The 12,195-nt window shown below is 34.7% G+C and overlaps 1 protein-coding gene across 2 annotated transcripts in view; it reads left to right on the top strand.

The window, feature by feature from the left end:
- The window catches only part of LOC108744093 (serine protease inhibitor I/II), a 19,085-nt gene extending 7,123 nt beyond the window's left edge, over window positions 1-11,962 (top strand). Inside the window, exons 2-5 of one of the 2 annotated variants that reach the window (XM_025973819.1) lie at window positions 2,179-2,319; window positions 4,941-5,087; window positions 10,334-10,459; window positions 11,859-11,962. In XM_025973819.1, the coding sequence (XP_025829604.1) occupies window positions 2,179-2,319; window positions 4,941-5,087; window positions 10,334-10,459; window positions 11,859-11,887 (443 nt within the window). In that variant the 3' untranslated portion in view covers window positions 11,888-11,962. The remainder of the gene's footprint in view (window positions 1-2,178; window positions 2,320-4,940; window positions 5,088-10,333; window positions 10,460-11,858) is intronic. The other variant, XM_025973821.1, reaches the window with a different exon arrangement.
- Window positions 11,963-12,195: the final 233 nt, after the last annotated feature.

Genomic DNA, 12,195 nt, shown 5'->3' with positions numbered 1-12,195 from the left:
AAAGTTAAATCAAATAAAAAGTTAATATGTTCAGTGAAAAGCTGCAATAGCACTTCAGACATAGATCTTCACTCTTCACCTACATTAACTACTTTCCAATAAAAACTAACCGTTTTATATATGTAAAAAATATATTCGGAAAATTAGAGAAAAAATGTGCACGCAAATTGTAAAATTGTTTATTGAAATAATAAAGTACGTTATAAAAGTAAAAATTTTTTTGATGATGGAGTCGACGAAGTTTTCTTCTAAAGTTAAATCAAATAAAAAGTTAATATGTTCAGTGGAAAGCTGCAATAGCACTTCCGACATAGATCTTCACTCTTCACCTACATTAACTACTTTCCAACTAACCGTTTTATATATGTAAAAAATATATTCGGAAAATTAGAGAAAAAAGTGAACTAATAGAAACTTGGATGAAAGCAGTAGGTATCAAAGAAGTGAATTCCGGAATAAAAATTTGTTCACGTCATTTTAATGCACATGATTATATTTCAGCAAGTATTTACCATCAGCCATAACCTTAATATTTAAAACTAGAATCATACTAAAATTATAAAGTGAGAAATTATTTATTCCTGTGTAATTGATTTAACACAATTCTAATGATACGATATAAGTATTTTGAGGTTAAGAACCTACCTGCTGCAATACAACAAAGTTGCAATAATGTGTTTGCAACGTTCTCTTAAATCGGCTTTGCACGTGCAAGTCATTGATATGATATTGCTTAAATCACCCAGAATCACCTCACCAATTATATAACGTGAATCACTTTTTAAATCCGAAGTTTGTAAAAAGTAGGCAGTAAACTTGACGGAATTTGAAGGCTAGCTTCCGGATTTGTTATTTCCGAATTTTATAATGTGATTGGCATTAAAAACACGCTCACCTTCAACGAAATTTCCTTTCCGAGGCTTTGTGTCAGCCCAATCACATATTGTGTTAATACTTATCATTTTATCGTAATTTAAAAGCTTGGAAATTGCACGGTACACTATAGGAACTACGATAAATTTTCCCTAATCGGAGCCATGTTTTTAGGCTCCTCCCATTTGACGGATCCCAATAACGACGCTTTTTAATCACAGTTTTAAGAAACACTTATCGACATAGGCCATGCGCGTGGGGACAATCCACGCGCAGTGTGTACTGCCTATGCTCAACCCATTAGCAGGCGCCTATGTTACTCGGCGCGTGAATTTCCAGAGGCTTTACAGACATTTTTGTTTATTTTTCACCAACTGTTAAAGTCAACTGATATTTGTGACACTTAATAAACAACAACGTGATCAAAGCGTATGTGTTCCAAAAAGAGCTTGCTAGCCGACAATGTACAAACGTCCCTAATTGTAGATAAGTATTTATAAACTGTTTTGACGATCTATGTCCGATACTATTACATATGCGGGGTGTTCCAATCCCATCTTCCTGTTTTAATGCATTTCAAAAATTAACTTTTCTGCAAAAATTAAGCACGTTCCATTATTTACCAGTATTGATATGCACGTTACCAGATTAGGAAATATTTTTGAAAAGCTTCATTCCCCTTTAACCAAAATGTAATAACAAAAAACGAATCCAACTTTTATGTTGTAAAAAATTTGGGAGCGACAGATTTAGACTCAATTCTTTGGGGGAGTGGAGTGAGTTTCTCTTAAAGTCCGGAGATGATCCTTTTAAAGTAATTTTGAAAAAGTTAACCCCCCAAATAATAAAACAATTAACATGAAAAATCGCTTTAATGCAACTCTCGTACAGATTCAAGTAATTTTCTTTATTGCAGTAGAAAATGCTATAGCATCTGGAATCACTTCTCTATTTTATTTATTTCTATTACTTATTCGATGATTATTATAAATATTTAACATTTTGAACTAAAAACAACTTTAGGTCCACCAGTGTGTTTGGTAGGTACTGTTTTTTATTGTAATTCCGGCATATAATTACAAAACTGTGATTTTTTGTAAAAAACCACATGCCGTTTAGAAAACTAACATGTGGTCTGAATTGTTCGTTTCGATTAATATAAATAAATTATAGAAGTTATAAACAGTATTAATTAATTTACCTACGCAATATTTAATTGATAGGTCTAAAAGAAAATTGTTAATTATGGACATGGAGAATGTAGAAGTTTCAAAAATAAATAATCGATTTAAATTTTCATTATAGTTTCATCGGACGTGCCTGCTGAAGGAAAATGCGAACCTGGAAAATCGTACAAAGTGGACTGTAACACCTGCGTTTGTGGTGACTCTGGCGTTCTAGCTTGCACTCTCGCACTTTGTTTAGACAAACGGTCAGCAGCTTCAGGTAATTATCACATAAGTATATAATACATACAAATAACCCTCATGTGTGCAACCCGTTTGCTTAATACTCACCCGAGTGAGGTAGGAGTAGAATAACCTCATCGTACGTCCCAGCGTGTCGTTAAAAAACGACTTATGGTGACAAACTTCATGGCACTCACTACATATTTACACACACACATACATATATGTATAAAAATGCACATTCGAATCAATCATATTTATAAATTGCTGTATATGTATTAAACAGGGGCCTAAATATGATGAGCTATTTTCTACTTTACTTGTGGATTCTACAAAAATTACGAAGAACAAGATGAGAAGATGACTTCTGAGACTGAACAGCTGAATTATTACATCTCCACGTCCTGAATCTTTTGAACAACATCCAGCGATGAAGGGAAGCATATAATACTAGAATGAAGGAATACTGTACCGTGGACCTAAAGAAATTTCTAGAGAGTTGAAAGCAGGTGGTCACTTAATGGGAATATACCAAAAAATTATAAAGTTCCTAATAAACCTTGAACATAGAAGTGAAGTATCTGGGACATGTTATAACACCGGAGGGAATTAAAACCGACCCTGACAAAATGAATGCAGCACGAACTTAGAAACTTTTTAAGTCTTTGCCTCTAATATCGAATATTTATACGAGTATTTGCCGATATAGCTCAATCCCTGCATAGACTTACAGAAGTTGGAGTTTTATTCCAATGGACACTGAATGCTAGCATTTGAAAACTAGAAGATTATACTCTCTGAAGCTCCAATTTTGACATACTCACACTTTAGCGAGTCCTTAATCGTTGGGGGACTTGACGACGTTTACAGTACAGTTCCAAGTACTGGACGGAAAGGAAAATCATCGGGTACCTTATTAAAACACTTTTAAAACAGGAAGGAAGCTACTATATCGTCCGTTGAGAGGTACTAGATGTGATTAAAACCTTCAAGCATTTCAATAAATACTTGTATGGACAGAAGATCCTCTTAAGAAACAATTACGCCATACTGGATGGGTTAATAAAATTCAAGAATCTTGAAGGACAGATTGAACGCTGACTACAGGAGACAACAATGTTATTGGGCCCAGTGAAATTCTCTTATCCTAGACCGCGGAATTTTAAAAAGTGGAAGAGCCCGGATGGAACCAGAAACAAGCTGCAAGTAGTAGTTCCGAAGAACAGAGTGTCAGAAGTTTTAGAAGTAATTCATGACGAAGGATGTTTTAGCGTTACGAAGACCGTAGAGAAGGTAGGCGAGAGATTTTATTGGATTAACCAGGACCAGTCCCATTGACAGACTCCAATAACCGATACATTTTGGCCATCATGGATTAGTTTAGCAAGTGGCTTGAAGCATATGCGATACAGAATCAGGAAGCGCATACCGTTACCAAAAATCTTGTCAATAGTTGGATTAGTCGCTATAGAGTGCCAATGGAATTGTATTTTGACTAATGCAGGAACTTCGAGTTGACTTTGTTAAAGAAGGTTACTGAACTAATAGACATTACAAAAACGAGGTCTACGTCCTTACATCCAGTTTGATGAGACAGTTGAACGATTGAACGGTAATCTGGAAACCAACTTAAGAAGTTTCGTCTAAGAGCACCAACTTGATTGATATCGACACATACCGCAATTCCTTTTAGCTTATAGAACCGTCGTCCATGAGACGATTGGAAGAACATCGACCAGCATTTTATTTGGCGAAGAACTCAGGCTGCCAGCGAACGTGATGTATGATCGTCCTGGAAACTCTCCAGTGTCTACAGACAAAATAGTGCGCAAACTACAAGATCGCATGAAAATTAGGTATGATCGACATATGATCATACATCATTACTCGACGCATTTTGATCGGCTTGCTTCTTACTGAGGCGACGCAATTGATCGGGATGATCAACTGAATTAAAACTTTAGAAGGAGGCAGTGTCACCTTAAGAGCCCTGTGGTGGGTTGTCTAGATCTCGCTAGTAATACAGAAGACCCACATTCTGGAATCTTTCTAGAACAACTCCAGCACCCATAAATAGTTGCTGCAAGGTTGGAACGAGACACCAAGGTTTAGATCATTGCTTAGCATTTGGGAGGGCACTGGTTCGATTCCCGATCTATCTGCCCTGGTCCAAGTTTTTCTGCGGTTTCCTTGGATTACTTAGGCAAATGCTGGGGCAGTAATATTCCACAGATGATCTTTCATTCTCTTTTGTCTTAATTTTATCCGTCCCATCTTTCTCACCCCAACCATCACTTAAAAGGAGGTTGAAGAGGGACGTCCGGTGTAATCCAGAGAGACTGCCTTCCACCAGCATTAACAGCTAGTGGAAATGAAACACCCAAAACTCTTCGTTTTTGAAGTGAGACAGTTAATTCGAGTTCTAGTTACGAGACGATGGAAGACGAAAAAGAGTGAAGAAGCGATTTAGTGAGCGAGTGTTTAATTAATAATAGTGATGTAAATTAAAGGGTAATTGGTTAAATAAATTGTCAACAGTGTGAAAGGAGTTTGATTACGCAGAAATATTTATATTACCGATAGTCATTACACGGAGTACACGGAGTTCGAAATGAAACTGTATTAGCGTTATTTTCCCAAAATCTGTTTTGTTTGCAGATGAACTAAAAGAACCATGCACTAATGGCACACATAAAGTTATAGGAGACGGTTGTAACTATTGTTCTTGTACTCCCGAGCTAAAATGGGCGTGTATTGATGGAGACATTAACAAATGTGTTAAAGGCACACAAAAAACAAAAAGAGGTTTGATTTGTAGTAAAATATACCATAAATTTTCATAAACATATACATGTATAGTGAAATGGCTCAAAAAACGAAAACATGTCTCGCATGTAGAAAAGGTCACTGGAGATTTTGAAATTTTTCCAAAACGATTGAAATTGAATGAATTTTCTTTAAATTGATTTTCTGGTTACGTTTGAAATTGTAAAGAATCTGAAAATTTCGAGTCGATCAATTTATAGATTTATAGATTCAAGATTTTTTTTATTTTTTTCTTGAAGTTGACACCCTAAAGAATAGAAATGAAGCATGAAAGGAAAGAAAACCATAAACACATTACGTTATTATTACAAAAAAAACAAAGAATACTTACATTTGCAGGTTATTAGAAAACATCTAAAGTTCCTACTCTATTTTAAAAATTTAAAAAGTTTTGAGCGATCTCAATAAATCGATACCTGTATTCAGAATATTTACAATTTCAAACGTAAGTAAAATGAACATGACGAGAAAAAAATTAAAGGGAAAACATTATTTGTTTAATCATTTTGGTAATTTTTTAATCGAGCTGCTTTTTGGCGAGGATTATTAAAACATGTTAAATGAACATTGTACATTTAGCTGTTTAGGCATTTTCCACCACTTATTCCTCTCTTCAGCTAATACTAGCATTTCACAAATTGTAATACAGTTTAGATGTATCCCTACTCCTCTTAACTCCTGTGTATGCATCTGATACGTTTCTAATTAGCCCTTCATGTGTGAAAAGGTGTCCTATCAGTCTGTTTCACGTGCTTCTTCTTATTGATTTGCATAACGCTTTCTGTTCTCTTTCTCTATTAAACACCTCCTCATTTCTAACCGTAGTAATCTTAGCATCCCTCTACGACCACATCTTAAACCCTTCTAACTTTTTGCGCAAAGCCCATCATCCATGACTCACACCATGTAGAGCCTTGGTCCAAACATACCCCTTTAATAATTCTTTTCAAATTTTCAAATTAATCGAACTCGAGCATAAAGTTATTTCTTTTTGTTAAAAACGACTCGATCTTGTCCTATTCTTTGCTTTGTTTTTGACTCACTAAACATCGAAAATCAGCGGCTTCTTCTTGTTTATCGTCTCCTATTTTTTTATTAGTTTTATTAAAGGATATTTAATTTATCCAAGGTATACCACAGTACTGCGATTCCAGTGTAATACTGATGAGAGCGTATAATTAGAAAATATTTTTTTGATTTGAATATCTTAATTTTTAAGTATTTATTAAAAATAACGAAAAAAAAAACGGACAGACAGACATAGAAGTGATCCGATAAAGGTTCCGATTTTCATTTGAACGGAACCCGATAATCAATTTAAAATCATAAGAAAAACGCAAATTGTACGCACTATATTGTTTGTTAAGAGATTTACCACGTTATGTTCAGACCATAGACTTCTTATCAATTTTCCTGTAATCTACAAATAAAGAAATATCTTCTGTATTTTACTCAAAATTTTAGGTTCAGTAGTTTCCAAGATAAGGGGGTAGGAATGGTCACTTTTCTTCTATTTTCTTAAATAACTTTTTATTTTAAAAATATAATTGTATATTTGAGACCCTTATAACAAGCCCTTCAATTTGATAAGTCGCACGGTGCAGTTTTCAAAACTTTTTTTTTTATTTTCTATTGGGCCCCCAAAAATGACAACATATTCAAAATTAATTTATTTAAGTTACGCGTCCGTGTTTGGGTCACACAAATTCATACGTGTACCAAATTTCAACTTAATCGGTCAAGTAGATTTGGTGCGAATTTACTGCGACAAACGGACAGACAGACACACGAGCGATCCCCTAAGGGTTCCGTTGTTCATTCGGTCGTACGGAACCCTAAAAATTACTTGTAGTACATTCATCACCATCATAAGGTCATCAGTCCTAAGACTGGTTGGACACGTACCTCCACTATTTCCTATCCTGAGCCAAACTTCGCATTTCCCTAAAACTAGAACAGCCCACATCCTTAACTATTTGCGAAGAGTAATCTAATCTAGGTCTACCTCTACCCCTCCTAACTCCTGTTTCTGCCTCTAATATGTCTCTGACTAGACCTTCATGCCTGAGAAGGTGTCCTACCAACCTATCTCGCCTATTTTTTATTGACTTCCATAGAGTCCTCTGTTCTCCTATTCTTTCCAATACCTCTTCATTTCTAACCTTTTCTACCCACGATATCCTCATCATCCGCCTATAACACCACATTTCGAACGCTTCTAACCTTTTCTTTTCCGCCGCTCCCACTGTCCATGTTTCGCACCCGTACAACGCCGTGCTCCAAACATACACCTTTAACAACCTTTTTCGAATTTCTAAATTAACCGTTCGCGAGCATAGAAGTGACTTCTTTTTATTAAAGGCGACACGACCCTGCGCTATCCTCTGCTTTATATCCCTACTACTCCTTCCATCCTCACTTATCTGACTTCCTAGGTATCTAAAATCAGCCACTTCTTCTAATTTTTCGTCTCCTATCTTTATATTCGCTCTTTCCCTACTTTTTCTTCCCTTGCATATCAGTATTGCAGTACATTATTGCTGAAAAATTAAATTAACAGGTTAATAATTCCTTTAATTGTTAAAATCGGTTTTCAGAACCATCAAACGAGGGTTTTTTGAAATACTGATTAGTCTATTTCTAGGTACATAAAATTATCGAATTAATATTTGAATAGTGCTTAAGTATCAAGCAAATCTACCACACATTAGACAGTTTCATTCTTTCTTCTTTGTTGATCAATTTACCCCTAATTCATCTATATTTTAACGTAGCTATGCATGCAGTATTAAATATTTGATTTGTACCAAATATCTAAAACAACTCAGTGTTTGACTGACGTGTATTATTTTTCAGATATTTTCAATTTTTAATGTTGAGAGAATAACGAGAATGCACCTGCATACATATATGGAAAGTAATAATTTAAATCTGTTTCTATAGAGAGTATGTAACCATTATTGCAATAATGTTAAAAATAGTAGTACTACAGATAAGATGAATAAAGGTTTTATGAATTTTTGTTTTATGTGTTTTAAACAGTGGCTATATAACATATATCTAACTTTAGGGCACAGTTTACCTTAAATTTTTAATAAAAATATCTTTAACTCTTATAGTTAAAATTGTTTCGTTATTACAGTGCCTATTGCAAGTTTCGTTTTACATATTTTAACATCTGCACCATTTAAAACAAATAAAAAGTTTACAGTAAATTTTCTATACCTATGTAAGTATTACGGAAATTTTGGCATGTCTAAATATTTAGATAATATTATCATCACCAATAATGTACAGTAAAAGTAAGAGAACAAAGGATTCTATGGATGTCAATAAGAAATAGGCGAGATAGGTTTGTAGGACATCTTCTCAGGCATGAAGGTTTAGTCAGAGACATTAGAAATAGATAGATCCAATACAACCACCCAGTGATTCGCATAAACATAAGGTAATAACCTTACCGAAATCCCCCAATTGTTCCGTCAATGATGATCAGGATTACCTAGCGTAATTGTGTAACGCGGCGTCGCTAGTTGTGGTGGTGGAATTTCGTAGGCAAACATGGGCATGTAAGGAATGTACTGCTGATTATTTCATAATTCGCAAAAGCAACGGAGATACATCCTTGTAGGTATGACGTATACAGATAAATGGATACAGGGAATTCCCCCGCAAAATCCTCAAGCGGAATCTCTGTTTGCCGTTAAATGACTCGGATACTCAAACCAAATAATGAATAAAAAATAGAGAAATTGTGTAACTTAGGATAAACATCTGGACGTTGAGTTGTCATTTTTCTTCAAATTAGAACACTTTGTCAGCACGAAAGCTTCACAAGAACTAACTTCTGTTACATTATGTTTGTAAATAATAATTCAACACCCGGACTACTGGATTTTCGATAAGTGATATATCCAAACAAAGAGAGGTAGACATAGGTGGCGGTTATAGTAAAAAGTGTTTATTTTTTATCAATCTGCAACATCCAATAGCTTTTTCTCGGTGCCAATCATACTCTTCCCTGTCCGTATATTTTGTGGACGAGTACATTGTTTTTTTTTTATATTTTCAAAATATAACTTAGTTTTGTATCTTGTGGTAATAGCACTAACATCGCCAATCGAACGGTGACTACGGTTCCTAATCGTTGTCACGTGCAATTGGCCTGTCTGCGTACCAGCTAGTGTGAAGGCCACGAGTAGGTACATGTGTTTCGTCATTTGACGCTTACGATAACGAAGGGCGAGAAGATAATTCGGGCGCCAGTCTGGCTAGTGTTCTCAATCAATAACAGCATGTTAACTGGGGTACCTTTTGTGGATAGTTTTTACACCCCTTATGTTGTTTCGCGATTACGAGATTCACTTTACAGTATTTCCAAATGTTACCTTTTAAATATTCCGGAATACGAATCAGATATAGTGATATAGGCATATTACCTGTGTCTAATGTTTTACCATGTAGATAAGGTAAAATGTTTACCGAACATATAAATTACACATTTTATGTCGCATGAGTGAAAGTGCACAATTTGGTGAGTATGTTTTTTCAACGACGCCTGACTGAAAATATAGCACCTGATTATTTAAAAACTGTACTAAACTAACCAAACTCATAAAATCTTTTGAACAAAGCGTAACATCCCTCGGAGGTCTTAAATTACATTTATTGGGTTTATTTTACGTTATTATTTATATGAAAAGGTGGTCGAAGATATGTACGACTTTCTTTATAGCACGTCATATTTTTCAAAGGACAATAACCCTTCGGCCGGTTCTCAATTCGCCTGTACTTATATCAGAATCTTTAAAATGCTGTATTATGAAATTAACGAATTAACCCTAGCTCTTACTGTGTTTTAATAAATTTGGAAATTATATAGCAATACATTTTACAACCAACATTTTTGCAAAATATATATTCTATTTATGACATTGTTTTATTAATTATTAATAGTGTTCAATGTTAATATGCAACATCAACTTGAAATCACTTTTCGATTTTGAACCACTACAAAACAACATTCCCGGCGGGGGGTGACAACAGCAACAAAAATATTTTCCTCATTAATTTGAGGAAATTTGCAGTGGTTCAAAATCGAAAAGTTATTTCAAGTTGATGTAGCATATTCTATTTATACGAGTATACTATTTTGAATGTACGAATTATTAATTTAAGCGTTTGCATAACCCTCAACGTTCCTTATCATTCTTTATTTTTTATAGATGCTGAATGTGCTTATGGAGAGACGAAACATATAGATTGTAATTCTTGTTCTTGTACAAAAAATGGTTATTGGGCTTGTACAAGAATGGCTTGTATCAGCGGCGGTCTTAATGATGCTTCTTCTGGTGAGTATCAATACTATCTATAACCAATAACTTCTCTAACGCATATTTAAAAATGCACCCTTCGTATACAAAACGCTTGATTTTGGAACCTCGATTATTACTTATAGTTGTATTAATACGAAGGCGTAGAAGGGCCAAACACAATTTTTTTATTAATGTTCGACTTGTAATCCGAAATTTCGAGTTGAGTATTTATTTACCCTTCAGTATACGAAGATAGCCTATCTCGGCCAGAATCAATAGTATCGTAAAATTATGATTCGGGCTGATGAATCGTGGTCTAAATAAACTGTCCAGATGTTTCGTTGACAATTGTGACTGAAATCTTCAGCGCTCATGTTATCAATACAATAACACTGAAGATATCTTAACCCGATCAGTCATCTGGACCCAACTATACAAAGATTACATTAGGTTGCGATTCAATAAGCATTTAGAGTTACAAGTTGAAATTTCGAGTTGCAAGTCGAAATTTTGAGTTACAAGTCGAAATTAAAAAAAAATACAACGTGTAATTATACAACACGCTACTGAAGTGAAACTTCTTCAAACACACAAACATACCGGGATAGGGATTAAGGAATTGGCGTCAGTGGCGCCGTTTCGACTGTAGAGTGTAGGCACACATACACAAACACATACAAAAACATTCATACATTTTGTTCGGGCTACACTATACATGCCGCAGTTGCCTGTAACGAACGTTGCATTGAAGCACGTTCACAGCTGAAGCGATCCCCACTACGAACTAGACTACGTGGCGGAGTGGAGGGGGGACATCCGTTGCATGATTTCGTTACATCGCAACTCGCATGAAACGAACTTACCTTACCGTGCGTAAAGAAGAAGTTTCACTTCAAAAAGTATGTTTGGCCCTTCTACGCTTTCATACTTTAGAGGGCATTGAAAATAGAATTCATTTTTCGTTCTTCCTAGAAAAATAAGTCTCACAAACATTTTCTTTTGCATATTCAGAATTCACAAACGATTTCTATTCGATTGAATACTTGGAGTTTATTTTATAATTAATTAAAAGCTCCTAATCATTAAATTAATTACCAGTTAACTGATTAGTTACAAACAAAATTATTTCTGTCGCAATCAATTTACATAGACTAATATTTAAGTATCTTTTCTATTGGCTGATTATATACAGCTTTAAGTAACGCATGAGTAGTCTTTTTGGCTACAGCACTTGCCAGAGTCTTATTAGCCTGCACTCACACGAAAAGTCAATTGTTTTCCTACGAGGACAGCTTAAGATTCTGGCTTTGTGTCAAAATTCACGCCCATCAGATTCTGTCACTCTCGCAACTTGTTAAGTACCTACTAGTACAATTCTCCAATTTTCTTTTATGTATTATTTCTGTAAAGAAACACTAAAATTTTCTTGTTTCAGGCGAAACAGGAGGAGTTTACAGGGTTTAGATGTAACCTAAGTCAAAATGTACGAAAACTATTAAAATATGTTGACGTATAATAAATTATTGTAATTTAATAGTATTTTGTGTTTTATTGTGTATACCTATATCTGACTCTTCCGAATTATTTCTTAGAATTGAATACTATAGGGTTGTTCGGAAAGTCATTTCGTTTTTTTTTTGTGGAAATGAAAGACAGTTTTCGTATAATAAACAAATACTTTATTAAATTATATATTGACCGTTCTGGTCCAACACCTTTTGCCATCTTTCTGGTAGTAGCATAATTCCACGCTCATAAAATTTTTGGTCTTT

The sequence above is a fragment of the Agrilus planipennis genome, unplaced genomic scaffold (genome assembly GCF_000699045.2).
Source record: "Agrilus planipennis isolate EAB-ADULT unplaced genomic scaffold, Apla_2.0 scaffold18, whole genome shotgun sequence".
Lineage (NCBI taxonomy): Eukaryota > Metazoa > Arthropoda > Insecta > Coleoptera > Buprestidae > Agrilus > Agrilus planipennis.
The sequence above is the reverse complement of the archived record's forward strand: the minus strand, read 5'-3'. Positions and strand labels throughout refer to the sequence as shown.